Genomic DNA, 19,848 nt, shown 5'->3' on the forward strand with positions numbered 1-19,848 from the left:
CACTCGGTGAGTTAAATTAACATTGATTTTACAATATAAATTGGGGTCCCATATAAATGCCATTAAATGGGGGTCCGTAGCCTAATGCATGTCAAACTGGGGGTCTTAGAAATTTAAGATGATTGAGAATCACTGCTAGAGCCGTACAAATCTTCTCTTATGGGGGTCATATCTGGCATATCTTTTCAAATGGGGGTCCGTGGGCAAGTGTCAATATGGGGGTCCTTGACATGAAAAAGTTTGAGAACCACTGCTCTAGACGACAAGAGTTTTTTCCCCAACACTTGACTGTACCTCTGCCCTCGCTGACTGACCCTTTTGGATTTTGACCCTTTCAAAACAGTCCACAGTTTAGATTTGTGCCTGCTCCTGACTTTGCCTTGACTTTTTGAACATTAAAACAAGTTTCAGTGCCTTTTGTGTCTGCTTCTGAGTCCTTTCTACGTGTGCCTGACAGAGACCAAATACAACCATCACAGCTGTGTTCATTATATTGTATGAATATACTCCACAACACAGATTGGACAAAATCACATTTTATTCACACTTTTAATATTAAACATGTTGATGTTTTCATCTCACAGCATGTGCTCATCAGGTTGAAAGAAGTTCTCTGAAAAAACTGGATACTTTAATCAGGTTTGTTACCTGATTAATGTGAAGTCACTAACATCAAACAGCTAATGTTTATATATTATTATTATTGAACCGGAAATAGTAAATAGCGCCACTGTCGGGTGGAAACTTTTCAAAACAGTTACTTTTCAGGAAATGGGGAAATAAATAACCTGTGTTCCAATGGAACATAACAAAAATTACCTGTGTTCCAATGGATTCAATGTAGTTATTATTTAGTCACAAGCTCTTGTTAATACTTCATTGGTTCGATATTTATAAAACCCACAAATACACTTAAACACTTTCACTTTACAAAAATCGAACATAGCAGATGTACAAGCTGACGACGAGCTCGTAGATCTGCTATTTTCGCTACTTTTGTGTGACACTCTTGTAAGATGAAGTAGGGCAGTAATTTATGGGGGAAAAAAAACGTTTTAAAAGTTGAAATATGGAGATACTGTATGAGCTTTCTGCCCGACAGCAATGACATAGTAAATACATCTTCACATTTGATTACTATTGCATGGTTTTCTAATTTCTTCATCAAGTCATTCGTAGTCTTTTCATATTGATCCATTGCTAAATGCCCTGAATCGATCGATCAATTTGGAGTGATCGGTTTGTGATCGATCTGGAGTGATCGGTTGGTGATCGATTTGGAGTGATTGATTTGGAGTGATTGGTTGGGGATCGATTTGGAGTGATCGGTTGGTGATCGATTTGGAGTGATCGGTTGGTGATCGATTTGAAGTGATTGGTTGGTGATCGATTTGGAGTGATCGTAACACCCAGGTTTCGCGCTCATTTCCTCTCAGCCGGGCCAGCCGGGCCAATCAGATCGCGGCGCTCTGAGCGACCGCCCCCGCCGCCAGCAGCTCTCGGATGACATCATCGGTGTAGGACAGGGTGTGTCTCAGCACCTGCGCGGTGTGCTGGCCAATCAGAGGAGGGGGCGTCGGCCCGCTGGCCTGGAAGCTGCTGAAGCGCACCGCTGGACCTGAAGACAGACAGACAGACAGACAGGCCAGTCAGAGCTTTCATTCAAACAATGTTGGAAAAAGTACTCAAGATTTTTTACTAAAGTAAAAGCACCAATACCACAATTCCACAAATACTCTCAGCAAGTCTTGTATTCACAATGTTATATGAGTTAAAGTACAAAAGTATAGCCATCAAAGTATACTACCAAATACTAGGCAGTGGTGGAAAAAGTACTCACATTTTCTACTTAAGTAAAAGTATCAATACTGCAATATAGAAGTACTCCGTTACAAGTAAAAGTCCGGAATTCAAAATGTACTTGAGTAAAAATACAAAAGTATTGGTATCAAAATGTACTTAAAGTACCAAAAGTAAAAGTACTAAAATGTTTGAAAATAACAGATCTACAAGCTCACAACACGTCGCCATGCGGTGCGTTGTGAGCTTATAGATTGGCTATTTTCAAATAGCCTAGGTATGAAATAGGGCTAAAGTGGTTAATGTATGTTTTATAATGTAATAATTTATATCTGAAAAGTAACTAGTAACTAAAGTTTTCAAATAATTGTAGTGGAGTAAAAGTACAATATTTGCCTCTGAGATGTAGTGGAGTAGAAGTAAAAGTATAGATAATTGGAAATACTCCAGTAAAGTAAAAGTACCTCAAAATTGTACTTAAGTACAGTACTTGAGTAAATGTACTTAGTTACTTTACACCACTGATACTAGGCCTACCAAAAGTTATAGTACTCAAGTTTTTAAAACGTGTCAAAATATGCAAGCTCGTAGATGTGCTAACCCAGTGGTTCTCATCTTTTCAGGCCGCGACCCTCCAAAACAATCATATATGAACTGGGGAGTGGGGACAGCCAAAATAATCATAATTGAACTGGGGACCCACCACCCTGACAAGCACATGGAAGTGTAGGAGTTGAGGCCTTACATTTAGTTTGACTCGGTTGAAGCAAATCATTTGGGGACCCCCCAGAAAATCATGTGGGGACCCCCCTGGGGGTCCGGACCCACAGGTTGAGAACACAGTGCTAAGCAGTGATGTGACAATAAAGTAGATTGTTGTTCAGACTGTAGTCAAATCCCATTTGTTTCTCAAATCTGATGTTTACCACTGACTGTCCACTCCAGACTGTTATTGTGGTCGCCGTGGTAATAATGTTAACGATGTAAAATAGCACAACTAGAAGCTCACAACATGTCGCATCACAAAGTATAAATCAGGCTTCAGTGACACATCTTTAGAAATCATTTCTATAAGACATTTCAAATCAATCAAGGAATGTGGTTAAAATGTGATTCACAAAAATCAGTTTCCATGTGTTTTCTTGATAAAACCTTAAATCTTATTCCAGGATTATAATAGTTCACTAAAACTAATGGGGGAAAAAAAAACTAACTAAAGCTGTTTTAGTTTAAGCTTTTTAATATTGCCCCTGACTACCCAATTTTTGCCAGACCCAAGGGGTCGGCCTACATGAGGCTTTGACCCATTTCGTCCATACATGGGCATAAAAGTATGTCCATCTTGTCCCTTTTTTGACCATATATGGACACATTCTGGGTCTGGTAGAACCAGGTCTCCCTGGTCTTGTACACACACATACACACACACACACACACACACACACACACACACACACACACACACACACACACACACACACACACAGGCAGAGAAAGACAGTAGGAAAGATGAGAGGGAGACAGCGAAGGAGAGACAGACAGTAGGAAAGCTGAGAGGGAGACAGTCAAACAAATGCACAAAACAAATAAACAGACATAAATGGATAAGAATGCATGCACACATGAAGACACACACACACACCCACCCACCCACCCACCCACACACACACACACACACACACACACACACACACACACACACACACACACACACACACACACACACACACACACACATGCGATCAAATATACGCACAGTTTGATGAGAGCCTGAGATTGATGAGCAAGTATCTGAAAATGAGAGACAGATGGACACGCACGCACGCACGCACGCACGCACGCACGCACGCACGCACGCACGCACGCACGCACGCACGCACGCACGCACGCACGCACGCACGCACGCACGCACGCACGCACGCACACACACACACACACACACACACACACACACACACACACACACACACACACACACACACACACACACAGTTGTGCGGTTTCCATGAACACAATGGTCCAAACCAAGAAATGGGAGATCAGACAGAGAGAGAGAGAGAGATAGAGAGAGAGAGAGAGAGAGAGAGAGAGAGAGAGAGAGAGAGAGAGAAAGAAAGAGGAGAAAACATGAACGTTTGCGGTTTCCCTTTGGCGAGAAATATTGCGTGTTTCTCTAAGGATAAATAGAGTGATGCTTCTAACCACATCCTCTATTATCGCATGTCTCTCCCCCCCTGCCCGCCCATTATCTTCTCTTTTATGCATGCTTTCACTCCCTCCATCCCTCTCTCTCTCTCTCCCTCTTTCTTTCTCTATCTCTCCCTCCTAGATAGATATATAGATAGATTGCTATATAGATAGATCTAGATCAAAGGTAGAAAGGCAGCTATGGTAAACCTCTCACAGTATCTTTACCAGCAGTAATAGATAAAATTCACTTGTCATACTCGTCTATGTACGTTGTCCAAGTAACATGTTGAGCTGCTGCTCAGGATCCTTACATTTTGCTTTATTTTATTTGATGTTCTTTTTTTTTTTTTACCATGACCTCAGATGGTATGTAGGCTAATGCTTGATTAACTTGACTGTTACTTATGCGTACATTCCTACTAGCCTGGCATGGCCAGACTAATATCACTGTGTAGATATTAGTCTGGAATCTCTGTGTGGAACCTGCATTTCCAAGGGGCAAATTTAAAAAAATGCCTTCGGTGATAAACCCGCCCCCATATTTACATACTGGGCTCTGATTGGTCCCTCACAACATCGGAGGGAGAGAAAAAAATCTCTATTGAGAGGGACCAGACCATTTTTTTGCAATGGCATATTTGTCTGGAACCAGGCTACATTCCTACTATATGCACGTATTACTGGTTATTGACAGTACATACAAGACATAACTAGTATATTTATTTTTACTGTGACAGATTGCACAGGGTGAGTGGACGGACAGATGGACGGACACAGAGTTACATATATACAACATGACTATATCGAATGGATACAATTATGCAGGAAGAGACGAGATGTGTCTTGTCTGTCTGTCTGACTAGAGAGAGAGAGAGAGAGAGAGAGAGAGAGAGAGAGAGAGAGAGAGAGAGAGAGAGAGAGAGAGAGATTAAACATGAGGATGAGAAGGGAGCGATGGATGGAGAGGAGGAAGAGAAGAAGAAGAGTGAGGACAGAGAAGAGGAATATCAACGAAGAGGTCAAAGGTCGTCATCTCTTTGAAATGTTCTCTTCTTCTTTGTTCTCTTTTAATGAATCCCACTGGTTCCTCCAACGCACGCACTGCACTCACGCAGAGCAGAGCAGGGTGAAACAGTCAGGACATCTCACATTCTTTCTGATTTGTAGAAGGAGTTAAAACATCAGAGAAGATTCTGGACATACAGAAAGAGGGATGGACAGACAGACAGACAGACAGACAGACAGACAGACAGACAGACAGACAGACAGACAGACAGACAGACAGACAGACAGACAGACAGACAGACAGACAGACAGACAGACAGACAGATGAATGGACAGTAGAGTCCTGCACAGGTCCAAACCTCCATGCTGAGTCTAGCCCTGGTCGCCCCCAAAAAGCCAAATACACCGGTCTGCAAAACATAGGGCTCGAGCCTCGAGCCCTATGTCTGATGTGCGCTATCGCTGTTGCACGCACCGTGCAACTGCAACTCTATGTGAACTCTGTGCTCACTTGATACAGTACATGCAAATACAGACAGAAAATACAACTTTGACTAAGTACATGTTATCAAGTACTGTACTTACATTGACAATTTCAACCTGTTTTGGAATCGCTCCCCCCCTTTTTCCCGTGATGGTCTCCATCCCAGCCCATTGGGTAGTCGCACGTTAGCCCAAAACATCCTGCACGCTGCACAATATAATTTAACGAAGGTAGAGTCTCCCTCACTTCCACTTCCTGGAGGGAAGTGACGCTCAACGTCACATCCCCCCTGTCGTTCTCCTCTCCCCCCTCCCCTGTCCACTGACATCCACTGTCCTCACTCTAGAGTGACTAGCACCTGCTGCCCTCCCTGGTCGGAGGTTGAATTACACCAATCACACATTTTTTCTAGAACTGAAACACACACGTTTCTGTTTCCCACCACAACCTGCTGGCCAATGGCTGCTCTGCACTCCCCAGCCCCTTTTAAAGGTTCTACCAGCTATATTGCCAGTAACTTAAAAAATAATACCACCTTCCCCATCCCAATTTGGGAAACCCACCGTCCACGTAAGTCATCCTCAGCTCACACCCGGAAGCAACCCCGTGGAGTGGACACTCGCAATATTAGACACCTGCAGCGTGCATCCCCTGTACAAAATGGCCCCAACTCCATCAAAATGGCATTGCTAAATGCTAGATCAGTGCGAACTAAGCCAGACATTCTCAATCACTTTTTCACATCCCGTGGACTGGACTTTTTATTTCTCACTGAGACCTGGCTTGAGGCCGGTGAGTTAAGTTCCCTCATCAAACTTTCCCCTATTGACTGTAACTTTCTCAGTTCCCCTAGGACTACAGGCCGTGGCGGAGGCCTGGCCTGCATATTTAAGAACTATTTCCACTGCCGTCCTCTGACCCCCCTCCCCCACTCTAGTTTTGAACTTCAATTGTTTGAAGTTGACCCGTCCTTCCCAGTGCTTTTTGCCATAGTGTATCGACCACCAAAATCCTGCAACTTCATCCAAGAGTTTTCTGACTTTCTGTCCTCTATTGTGCTAAAATGGGACAAAATTCTAATTCAGGGAGATTTCAACATTCGTGTTGATTGTCCATCCGCACCCCTAGTGAGAGATTTCGAAAACCTAATTGACTCTTTTAACTTTGTCCAAAATGTTAATGGTCCCACACACAAGCATGGCCATACACGTGTTCTGTTTATCGAACCACAACCCCATTGTGTTTAATGCCACTCTACCCCGTCAAGCACCAAAACCCCTTCTACCTGGCCGTTTTTCCCAACAAATAAACAGTGTGTCCACCACAAATTTTTCAATTTCATACTCCGCTGCCCCAAATTGCTGTATTATCGAGGCCCCACCCCCCCACCTGAGTATCGACGAACTGGTCACCTTATTCAATTGTACCTGTTTGGACATCCTGGATGATGTTGCCCCCCAAAAATCCAGGCGGCCCAAACCCAAAACTGTGCCCTGGCTTAATGATGCCACGAGAGCCGCACGACAAGACTGCAGAAAGGCAGAGCGTAAATGGAAAACGGACCGGCTACAAGTTTTCTATGAAATTCTGAGAGATAGCTTAATTAGATACCAAGCCATTGTTGAAACTGAAAGAGTAAAATATTTCTCAAACCTCATCACCAAGAACTGCCATAGACCAAAAGTCCTTTTTGACACCATAAACTCAGTTCTAAACCCTCCAACCACTAACACACCGGAGGTGCCCCTGATCACGTGTGAAGACTTTCTCTAATTTTTTGTTAAAAAGGTAACTGATATTAGAACATGTATTTCACCATCCACAAGCAGCCATCTCATACCTCATGTGCCTAGTGCTACTTTTTGCCAGTTCGAGCCTGTGTCCCTCCCTTGTCTGCTGGACATAGTCTCACACATGAAACCCACAACCTGTTCCCTTGATATTGTCCCCTCACGGCTGCTCAAAGAGGCCTTTGACATGTTGGGTCCTAGCGTCCTATCAATTATAAATGGCTGTCTCAGCTCAGGTTACGTCCCCCTATATTTTAAACATGCTGTGGTCCAGCCCCTTATTAAAAAACCCAACCTTGACCCCACTATTCTCTCACATTATAGACCTATATCAAAGCTACCCTTCATATCAAAGATCCTGGAAAAGGTTGTATTCGGCCAACTACAATCCTTCCTCAATGAAAATAGTTCCCTTGAAGTGCTTCAGTCTGGGTTCAGAGCACGGCACAGCACGGAGTCCGCACTGTTAAAAGTAGCAAACGACCTATTTATGACTGTGGACTCAGGTGACTGTGCAGTTCTGGTGCTGCTCGACCTCAGCGCTGCGTTTGATACAGTGGACCATAATATTCTCACCTCTCGACTCAACCATGAGGTTGGCATCCAGGGTACAGTGTTAAAGTGGTTTAAGTCCTACCTCCATGACAGATCTTTCTCAGTCGAGACCGGTTCCGTCTCATCCTCTCCTGCCCCCCTCACCTGCGGGGTCCCCCAGGGATCAATTCTTGGGCCCATCCTTTTTTCACTCTACATACTTCCCCTAGGCTCCATTATCCGTAAACATGGCATCTCTTTCCATCTTTATGCAGACGATACCCAGTTGTACCTCCCATTAAAGCCTGACAGAATCCATTCCCTGAAACCCCTGTTTGATTGTCTCGCCGAAATCAAGTCCTGGATGGCCACTAATTTTCTCAAGCTAAATGACGATAAAACTGAAATTGCACTCTTCTGCCCCCCAGACAAAACCGCAGAGATCTCCGCTTCCATCGCATCTTTATCCCCCTTCATAAAAACACACATAAAAAACCTTTTATTTGACTCTGCCCTAAAATTTGACAAACAAATAAATTCTGTGGTTAAGGGAAGCTTCTTGCAAATTAGGCAAATAGCAAAAATAAAATCCTTCCTATCAGCCCACGACCTAGAGAAAGTGATCCATGCCCTTGTCACGTCCCGGCTGGATTACAGTCGGTGCCTATTGACTTTGTCGTTTGTCATGTTGACATCACACTCCTCATTTGCCTCACTCACTCGTGCAGTAAATGTAGTTCCAAATACTACCACGAGGTGGCGCTTTGGAGTCACTTTTTTTTTGTTTCAGACAGACAGACAGATGAGATCTGAGTCCTGACCTGGGAGTCATAAAAAAATAGCAGATCTACAAGCTCACATTGCCTGGCGTGTGTGTGTGATTATAATTATAATTATAATTAATATAATATACTATTATATACTACTATACACGTCGTGTAGACCTACTTGTAGATTGGCTTTTTTTTTTTTTCTTGCATCATTTGCTGTGTAGTATTTATCTTACTTGTTTCTACTTTTTTGAAAATGCGCAGACAGTGTAGTGGTGGAAGCTGACGATTACTGATTTTAGGGCCCGCGTTCGAATCCCATGCTGTGAAGAAGTGTAATTGCTATTTTTGAATTTATATCGTTAAATCAATGTTAATGTAACTCTGAGAGTGTACAAATGTTGTACACTCTCAGAGTTACACCCCTGGGGGTCCCCGGACCCCACTTTGAGAACCAATGGTCTCTCTCTCTCTCTCTCTCTCTCTCTCTCTCTCTCTCTCTCTCTCTCTCTCTCTCTCTCTCTCTCTCTCTCTCTCTCGTTCTTCGACAACTGTTAATAAAGTATGCAATCAAATACACTGTGTGTGTGTGTGTGTGTGTGTGTGTGTGTGTGTGTGTGTGTGTGTGTGTGTGTGTGTGTTAACCGCAGTGTTAACCGCAGTTTAGGTTGGATTTGGGTCAATCAAATATAATTATTAATTAATATCGGATAAACCGCGGGTGAAATATTGCAGTAAATAATTTAATGACATCTAATATATCTATCCATAAAATAGCTAAATATCTGCGTGCTTGTGTCTGTAGAGTGTGTACAGCAGCCTCTGTGCGATGCGATCACAAAAGCAGTGCGCTCAAAGAAAGGCTATTTTCACTACTTTGGCTACTCTGGCCTAGGTTGGCCTATTTACAACCCGTACATCTACATAAACGTTCAGATTTCAAATATAAAGTGCTTAACTCATGGCCATGGATGTTACAATTCACTTCGAGTGGGTATAAGTACCTGTATCTTCCGTATTGTTCAATAAAAAGCATTTTAATCCGATCGGTGGCCATTTTCTCATAGAGTTATAATGTATCAGAGTGCAATACTCCTCCCAACCGATAGGGTCGCGTAGTTGAAAGCATGGAGAAAATACGGAGAAATTTTTTTTATTGGACAATACGGAAAATATGGGTACTTATGGGTTACCCGAATAGAATTGTAACATCCGTGCCCATGGGGTCAGCACTTTATATTAGAAATAGGAACGTTTATGTAGATGTACAACACCAGGGTGAAGTTCATCCATGACCGTCGTAACAGACGACCGTCATGTGACCCATGGCCAACAGCGAGGTGTTTGTTTTCATTCTTATCAGACCGCATGGCTCATTTATATGCACGTGAAAGTAACTAAGCGGAAAGTAACTAAGTACATTTACTCCATGTCCACTTGTTGCTGAAGGTGGTAGGTAGGAGCAAAGCTGTAAAAGCTGGAGGTGAAGGTGGAGCTATAGCGTCATCGGTTCAAGACAAGTGTCTGTACTCTTTTGTTAATGTCAGAGGCTACAATAAGTTACTGTAGGGTACTTTAGAATGGAATGCAAACTATGCAGTGTACATTGACTCATATTTAAGTATGAAAGGACTACATTTGCATGGCAAATTCATTAATCAAGTGTCTGTACGCTACTCTTTTGTTAATGTCTTATAATAATGGACGCTCATTAGTGGCCTACACGTATTTTACATATAAGGGCAAAACAACACCTTACCGTGCTGAGTGCACATATAATATAATTGAAAACGAGATATATTCAAAGATATTGATATCGTAGGCCTAGTAATTATTATACTGACTGAACACTGGTTTAATAATGAACTAAATATAATGAATAATGTGTGTGTGTGTGTGTGTGTGTGTGTGTGTGTGTGTGTGGGGGTAGGGACTTGGCTTATTTGGAAGTTCATGACTGGAAGAGTTCATGGACATTCCCAACCCCCCACTCACATGCAGTCGGGCAGGCCATTGTATTTTACTCTGTCTGTCTGGCTGTCTGTCTGTCTGTAGTGTGAGAACTGAAGGGTCAAGAGTCAAACTGACACACATTTACGTTGGGAAAACTTAAACATTATTTTTATAGGGACTTTTTACTAATGGTGTTCGAAACGAATATACAAATAAAACATCAAAGTTTGATTTATTTGAATTTTGAAAAAAGGTTCAGTTGTCCCAACTTCAATATGTTTTAATTTTGACTTAATTAGTTGTACTTGAATTTTAACTTAATTATAAAGAAAATACAAAACACTGCCAATATATTAAGGCAGTGTTTAATTTATCCCCGTTCAGTATGCATTGGAGTTGACATAATGACTCAAAGGACGCAAATTATTAATGTAAAAAAAAATGGACCATGTTCAGCTTCAACAATCCCTGCTACATGGCTGGGTATTTCGTATTTAGAGAGATTTACCAATAGAGAAATTGTATGTCTCCTCGGAACCGAAACCAGTGAAAGGAGCCGATCTACAAGCTCAGAAACACGTTGCTATCTGAAATGTTTTGAGATTGTAGATCGGCTATTTTCAGAATGAAGTATATCATACATTGAAAAAACATACTCTCAATTAAGCATTTCATGTTATCATTTGCAAATGAATTCATTGATAGTCATGTTGTTTGCATTGCGCTTCAAATGAAGTCTGCCTGAAGTGAGCCTTGAGTACAAAAAGCTGAGGAAGAGGCGAAGAGATGTGTGTGTGTGTGTGTGTGTGTGTGTGTGTGTGTGTGTGTGTGTGTGTGTGTGTGTGTGTGTGTGTGTGTGTGTGTGTGTGTGTGTGTGTGTGTGTGGGGGGGGGTAGGGACTTGGCTTATTTGGAAGTTCATGACTGGAAGAGTTCATGGACATTCCCAACCCCCCACTCACATGCAGTCGGGCAGGCCATTGTATTTTACTCTGTCTGTCTGGCTGTCTGTCTGTCTGTAGTGTGAGAACTGAAGGGTCAAGAGTCAAACTGACACACATTTACGTTGGGAAAACTTAAACATTATTTTTATAGGGACTTTTTACTAATGGTGTTCGAAACGAATATACAAATAAAACATCAAAGTTTGATTTATTTGAATTTTGAAAAAAGGTTCAGTTGTCCCAACTTCAATATGTTTTAATTTTGACTTAATTAGTTGTACTTGAATTTTAACTTAATTATAAAGAAAATACAAAACACTGCCAATATATTAAGGCAGTGTTTAATTTATCCCCGTTCAGTATGCATTGGAGTTGACATAATGACTCAAAGGACGCAAATTATTAATGTAAAAAAAAATGGACCATGTTCAGCTTCAACAATCCCTGCTACATGGCTGGGTATTTCGTATTTAGAGAGATTTACCAATAGAGAAATTGTATGTCTCCTCGGAACCGAAACCAGTGAAAGGAGCCGATCTACAAGCTCAGAAACACGTTGCTATCTGAAATGTTTTGAGATTGTAGATCGGCTATTTTCAGAATGAAGTATATCATACATTGAAAAAACATACTCTCAATTAAGCATTTCATGTTATCATTTGCAAATGAATTCATTGATAGTCATGTTGTTTGCATTGCGCTTCAAATGAAGTCTGCCTGAAGTGAGCCTTGAGCTGGCAACCTTCAGGTTGCGAGGCACACGTTTAAGCGAGCAGCTATTGGACCGATAGATCTGAAATGGTGAATAAGCAAGTCAAAGAGATGATACAGAAAGAAGACCATGCAATAAACATGAGCATTTTAAACCGTCACTAACCGTAGAGAGAGAGAGAGAGAGAGAGAGAGAGAGAGAGAGAGAGAGAGAGAGAGAGAGAGAGAGAGAGTTGGATAATACAGCACCATGGGTTTAACGAGACATCAGCGCAAAATGAAAATGCGACGTTTATTAAACGTGCTGTCACAGATGATCCAATCATCTTATAAAAAATTTAAGCATATGCCAAGATAACTGAGAATATATAGCTGATGATGAGCTAAATATATTTGTTTAATGTCGTAGTTTTTATTTTTAAACTTTATGATGAAAGCCGCACAGAGCTTTGTGCCTCGTCATGTATTGTTTCTATATTATAACAATGTGATCATAAAACTAAACTAAACTTGACAGCAATATGGAAAATCTTATAAATATATTTCATAGAATAACCGGTTAATAGAAATAACGAAATAACGGTTAAAAGGGGCAGATAGGAGCGTTGACGCCCGTTACTTTATTTTATTTATTTATTAATGCAGGAGCGCGAGGTAATAAATGTCACATGTGTACTGTATGCAACAGACATGATATCTCTCTGTCTTTCTAGGAAGTTAAGAGTTAAATATATATTTTAATTATTTAATATAGCAACATTAGGCTATTTCAAAATGCTTAATTATTTTATTCATCAGTGCCACTGAAACACCACCACAGAAATAAACAAACAAACAATTTGTCAATTCAAATGAGCTATGGCATGAGAAAAAATACGTTTACATTTTCCAAAGCAAGTGTCAAAACATAATACAAAAGTGTAAAGTAAAGTAGGCCTATGAGAGGATACAGTAACTGTAGGCAGCTCTAGGCAGTGTGGACGGACAGACAGGCAGTAGACCGCTGCTGCCCCTAGTGGCACAGAGTGGAAATAAGTGGAAATAACACATGTCCTGCGTGACACGCATGAGATGCCAGAAAAAAAACGACAAAGTCAATAGGCAATGACTGTACTACAACTCTCTGTACACAGGGGTTGCAAATTCTTCCCTTTCCCGCCTCCAGCTTGTACAAAATGCTGCAGCCAGACTGCTGACTGGCACTCGTAGGCGGGACCATATCAACCCTGTACTGGTCTCCCTCCACTGGCTGCCAGTCAGATTTAGAATAGATTTTAAAATCCTTTTATTTGTTTTTAAAGCACTAAATGGACTAGCACCACCCTACATCGCTGAACTGCTGGGCCCCCCGGACAGCACCCGGCCATTGAGATCCTCTGACCAGGGGCTTCTCAAGGTTCCGAACGCCCGGTTGAGGCAAAAAGGCGACCGAGCCTTTTCCGTGGCTGGCCCAAATTTGTGGAACAGCCTTCCATCCACTGTTAGGTTCGCCCCCTCCCTGGACACTTTCAAATCCCGACTCAAAACACACCTCTTCTCCCTAGCTTTTGATCCACCCTAGATTTTTCTCCATCCAGCCATGCTCTTATCTTGTGGTCTGTCATTGTTTTAACTTTTGCTGTTTTTGAAATGTTTTTGCAATGATGTTTTATTTTTCGTTTATTTTTATGTTGTTTTTTATTATGCTGTACAGCACTTTGGTCAACCTGGTTGTTTTTAAGCGTGCTTTATAAATAAAATTGACTTGACTTGACTTGACTTAAATACAATGTTGAGGTTAAGTAGTAAGCAGACTACTCTCTCTCTCTCTGTGTGTGTGTGTGTGTGTGTGTGTGTGTGTGTGTGTGTGTGTGTGTGTGCGTGTGCGTGTGCGTGTGCGTGTGCGTGCGTGCGCATGCGTACGTGTGTGTAAACACACGTACGTTTAGGAAACACAATCAGCAACTTTTACTGAACCATGACAAGACAGTGTGTGTGTGTGTGTGTGTGTGTGTGTGTGTGTGTGTGTGTGTGTGTGTGTGTGTGTGACTCTAGAGCGAGAGAGAGAGAGAAAATAAATGTGTGTGAATTCACGTTTGTGTTTGAGCAGTGTTCTCTCTCTCTCTGTGTGTGTGTGTGTGTGTGTGCGCACACAGACAATGATTCTATTTTTACATGATTAGCAACTCATTTTCCCCTTGAATTACACAGAACAACATGCACGCACGTGCGCACACGCACACGCACACACACACACACACACACACACACACACACACACACACACACACACACACACACAGTGTAGACATCAGATGGAAGCTATCTAGTCTTCTGCCAACCAATCCACTTGCAGGAACATGCCTCCATCATTATCTGTCTGTCTGTCTGTCTGTCTGTCTGTCTGTCTGTCTGTCTGTCTGTCTGTCTGCCTGCCTGCCTGCCTGCCTGCCTTTCTGCCTGTCTGTCTGTCTGTCTGTCTGTCTGTCTCGCTCTCTCCTCTTCCATTGAGACATTTATATGTCTGCACAAACAAGGAAGTTGCAAAAGCTTCCTAATGGTGGATGTTGTAAAAAAAAAATTATTACATTAATCCAAACTGAGCCACAGAATCAGAATCAGAATCAGAATCAGAATCAGTTTTATTGTCACATCACAGGTTTACAAGGTAAAAAAGTGGGTGAAATTCTTTTTTGTACATCGTTCCCATCGCAACGTTAGTTTCCATAGAAAGAAGAGGGGGGGGGGGGGGGAGAAGAAGAGGGTGGGGGGCAGGTGGGAAGGAGATCAAAAACAAGAGAGCAACAGAAGGCCAGACAAGTTATCTACATATTTACAAATTACCTGAGATAATAAAAAAACTAAAAAACTAAACTAAGGTGCCTGAGCATAGCAGCAATGTATTGTATACTGTGCATGTTATACTTATACTGTGCATGATAGACAAAGGACGTTAAGGTGCTTAGAGGAAAAGGAGCACAATAAAAAGACCCAAAAAAAGTCAGTGCGTTATACAAGGGATTAAGGTGCAAAAGGTCAGTGCGTGTCCACCTAGAGTGGACTGACCCTAGTATAATCCGCATGTAGCTCCATGAGGGAGTGCAACAAAAGTCATTTGTACCTGGTGTAGTCCACAGGTGTGTCCGAGGGGGGGCTAAAGTCCAAGTAATTGTCCCTGGTATAATCCACAGGTGTGTTCAGGAAGAGCCAGAAAAGTCTGCGCCGCCTGCTGTCAGGCTGCTGAACTCATCCAGGCTTATGCCCCATTCAGCATTCTGACAGCGGCTGGATTGAAACTACACCAAAATCTGGTGGTGGAACTCTTGATACTGCGGTAGAGCCCCTTGCCCGGTCGCGGTCGTTGTAGGGGGTTGAACAGTCTGTGACTTGGGTGGTGCTTGTCCTTGATGATGCGCTTGGCTTTGACCACGCACCGCTTTTTGTACAGTTCCTGGAGCGCTGGGAGCTCGATTCCCATTATCCGCTCTGCCGATCGCACTACTCGTTGTAGGCTGACCTTTTCTCGGGCAGTGCAGTTCCCGTACCAGGCCGTGACACAGCCTGTTAGGATGCCTTCAACAGAACTGTTGTAGTACAGCCTGAGGATGCGACGTCCTACTCCGAGCTTCTTCAGGCGGCGGAGCCAGTACAGTCGCTGCTGAGCCTTTTTCCTCACGTGTGTGGAGTGCGTCTCCCATTTGAGGTCCTCCTCGATGTGTACTCCGAGGAACTTGAACTCGCTGACCCTTTCCACTGCAGCACCGTCGATGAGGATGGGCGCATGGTCTCTCCGCGGCCTCCTGAAGTCCACGATCAGTTCTTTGGTCTTGTCGACGTTGAGAGAGAGGTTGTTCTCACGGCACCAGTGTGCCAGTGATTTGATCTCCTCTCTGTAGTCAGACTCGTCGTTGTTGACGATTCGGCCTATCACTGTCGTGTCGTCCGCGTACTTTATGATGGTGTTGGAGACATGTGTGGCTATGCAGTCATACGTGTACAGGGAGTAGAGGAGAGGGCTCAGCACGCATCCCTGGGGTGCTCCGGTGTTGAGGGTCAGGGGGTCGGATGTGATGCTGCCCATTCTCACCACCTGATGTCGGTTGGACAAGAAGTCCTGTATCCAGTCGCACATGCTTGGGTGTAGCCCTAGGTGTCTGAGCTTTTTGTCAAGTATTGCTGGGACAATGGTGTTGAATGCTGAGCTGTAGTCCACGAACAGCATACGTACATATTTGTCCTTCAGCAGCTTGTTGTCCATGTGCGAGAGGACGGTGTGGAGAGCCATGGCAATAGCGTCGTCGGTGGATCTGTTTTTGCGGTATGCATACTGCCACGGATCCAGCGAGGCAGGTAGCGTGGAGCTGATGTATTCCCTCACCAGTTTCTCGAAACACTTGCTGACGATCGGGGTGAGAGCAACAGGTCTCCAGTCGTTCAGGCATGTCACTTTGGCCTTTTTGGGAATGGGCACAATGGTTGACATTTTGAACCCTGCAGGGACCACAGCCAGGGAGAGGGAGAGGTTAAAGATGTCAGCGAAGACACCCGCCAGCTGGTCTGCACATGTCTTAAGGACCCGGCCTGGAATCCCATCAGGTCCGGCTGCCTTGTGGATGTTGACCCGTGTGAATCAGACATTTTGAAACAATGTCTTTCTGCAGTAATACCATAGAGAGTCCTAATAAATATGGACGAAAGGAGCCGTGACGTCGCCCATTGGTTTCTATACAGACCGTTTTGAAGTCACTATTTCAGCCAATTCCAATTTGGAACTTGCAGTCCCAAAAAGTTGCCCTCCTCTTTAAAGGACAACTTCACCCATTTTCAACCTATCTTCATATGATTGGTCTTCACTAATGCTCATCATAAAATGGTACAATTTTTTTCTTTGTCTCAGAGGGCTGTCTACAGTTTGGAAAACCCGCCTACCAGTGACATCATTGTTAGGCAGGTTTAATTTTTCAAACAAGATTTGGTTTGGATTTTTATTCTTTTTTTAAGTCTGACGTCATTGTGTAGTCCGACGTCACTTCCGGGTCCAAAAAGCCCCAGCGCCGTCCACTCTTCATTGTAAACAAACATGTTGGAACCCGTAAATATTTTTACAACCTCCTTTTTCAGAAATGAACCATTGAGGGTAATAAGGGTCTTAATGCTAATATCATAGATAGTGAAAAGTAGGCTAATATATATATTTATATTTATATTTATTTATTATTATTATTAACATTATAATATTTATTTTTATAAGTATTTATATATATATATATATATATATATATATATATATATATATATATATATATATATATATATATATTTATACATAGATATATATATATAAAATAACGATTTCCTCTTCTATTTGTCGTTGCCAGGGAAGCGGTAGAATGACACTTTAGTCGTTATTTTAGTCTCAGATCTGTTAAAACAGCGAGGGACACAGCACTGCGCATATTGGCAAAATACACACTTGGACCCAGAAGTTATTCTGACAGGGCGCAATGTCACGGCTTAACAACCGAACGAATCAGAACAGAACAAATCACAGATTTACAGAAGTAAAAAAGTGGGTGAAATTAGTTTTTGTGCAATCGTTTTGTTATTTCCATAGAAAAAAAGAAAGGGAAGAAGATGAAGGGGGGGGGGGCAAGGGGGAAGAGAGATCTATCAAAGAAAGCAAACAAATGATCTGTCACAGTCTGACCCTGTCCTCAGCCCCGCCCCCTTCTTTCCACCTTTGGCTAGCTCCCCTCCTCTGTGTTGTCGTTCAGAGAGACTGAACCCACCGGTGTGCCCAGCTGCGTGCTGATGTGCCAATGACTTTTGTATATTACTGGACTACCTGTGTTGGCTCAGTGCCCGATTATAACATTGATGCCACGTTGCCGTGAGGTTGAGTGTTTGTACCTGTATTGCTCCCTGTGTTACTTCTGTCGAGTTTATTTTTTATTGCCCTCTGTTAGAGGAGTACCTTTGCTTCCACCGCCTTAAGTGCCTTATTTACAAATAGTACCTGAGATGAGATATAAAGGTGCGTGAGCATAGCAGCAGATGTATACTGCACATGATATGCTATGGACGTTAGTTAAGGGGCGAGAAAAACACAAAAAAGACAAAAGTCAGCGTGTTGTACATGGGATTAAGGTGCAAAATGTCAGTGCGTGTGTGTCTGACCTGGTACACTGATTGGTCCGGCTGTCGGGTGTGTCATCTCCTGTATCAACCCGTTGTGTTTCACCTGCGCGTGCGCACACACACACACACACACACACACACACACACACACACACACACACACACACACACACACACACACACACACACACACAAGATTAGGATTAAACATACACGAATAAACACACAAGCATGTGCTCTCACACATGTGCAAGACACACACAAACACACACACACACACACACACGCGCGCGCGTATGCCGTGTGTATCTGTTGATGATGTGTTGTTGTTTGTGACAACTTGATTGGTTGCAGACAGACGGCAAATTAACACACAGACGGACACATTTCCCATGGTTCCTTGCTACTGTGATGTGATTGGATGTGACAGGCATTCGTCTTGCGGTGCCTTTCATCTCAACGGTCCAACAACGCCAAATGACTTCCTACAAACATACAAAACTCACATCCAGATGTAGCGTGGGAAATGTAGGCATCACCCCACTGTGAACTACAGGTTCTTCATGAGAGGAGTAGACATGAGGCCGTCATGTGCAGCCCACCACCACAAACACGAGGGGGGCTCGCAACTCAATTTTAAATGCTCCAATTTTTATTCACAGCAGCAAGCAGTAGCCCATCTCGACAACATTGTTTTTCACGTCAAACGTTTTCTCGTCAAATGATTTCTCATATGAAATGTTTCCTTTATTATTTCTCGCCTCAAATGTGTCAGATGTTTTCTAAGGACAAATGTTTTATTTTTTCATGTCAAATGTTTTCTCACATCAAATGTTCTCGTGTCAAAAGTTTTCTTGTGTCAAATGCTTTGTCATGCCAAACCTTTTCTCATTGGTATCTGACATTTCTCTTTCTGTTTACTCAAAATGACATGAAATATGCATTGATGTCATGCCACTGTTCTATCCCTTTCTTTCTCCCGCTCTTTCTTATCTCATGTTAGCTGGTATCTAAAGCTAGCTGGTATCTCATGGTAGCAGGTATCTCATGGTAGCTGCAGTGGCGTAACGGAGGGGTAGCAAGTGATGCAGTGCGGGGGGGCCTATCTTGTGGTAGCTGGTATCACATGCTAGCTGGTATATCATGGTAGCTGGTATCTCATGGTAGCTGCAGTGGCGTAACGGAGGGGTAGCAAGTGATGCAGTGCGGGGGGGCCCCCCCCTGCCACCAGCAGGGGGGGCCCTGCCTGCGCTGATACAAATATTTTTACAGCAAAAAAAAAGAAAAAAGTTGATTTATATTGGTCAAATAGAACCGAATTAGACCCGCATTAGACCGAATTAGACCTGCGCACGCGCGCAGGTTGTGCATGTCTTTTAGGTCACTCAAGTTAAAAGTATTGTAAAAGTATTAATGGGTCTAAAAAATGTGACTTGTAAAAATACATTTCATATATTTACATTAATATTTTCATTTATGTCCATTACTGTGTTGGCGTTAGTTGGGATTAATGATTATTAGCCAAACCAACTTAATATGAGCCGTTAGCGT

At 42.8% G+C, this 19,848-nt stretch overlaps 1 protein-coding gene across 1 annotated transcript in view; it reads right to left on the reverse strand.

Moving 5' to 3' along the window:
• Positions 1–520: 520 nt before the first annotated feature.
• sugct (succinyl-CoA:glutarate-CoA transferase) overlaps positions 521–19,848 on the reverse strand; it is a 160,400-nt gene continuing 141,072 nt past the window's right edge. The window contains exons 13-14 of the mRNA XM_080417147.1: positions 18,337–18,400; positions 521–1,618 (exon numbers count right to left, since the gene is read on the reverse strand). Coding sequence (XP_080273273.1) covers positions 1,455–1,618; positions 18,337–18,400 — 228 coding nt within the window. The 3' untranslated portion in view covers positions 521–1,454. The remainder of the gene's footprint in view (positions 1,619–18,336; positions 18,401–19,848) is intronic.

The sequence above is a fragment of the Gymnoscopelus braueri genome (assembly GCF_963280865.1).
Source record: "Gymnoscopelus braueri genome assembly, chromosome: 21".
Lineage (NCBI taxonomy): Eukaryota > Metazoa > Chordata > Actinopteri > Myctophiformes > Myctophidae > Gymnoscopelus > Gymnoscopelus braueri.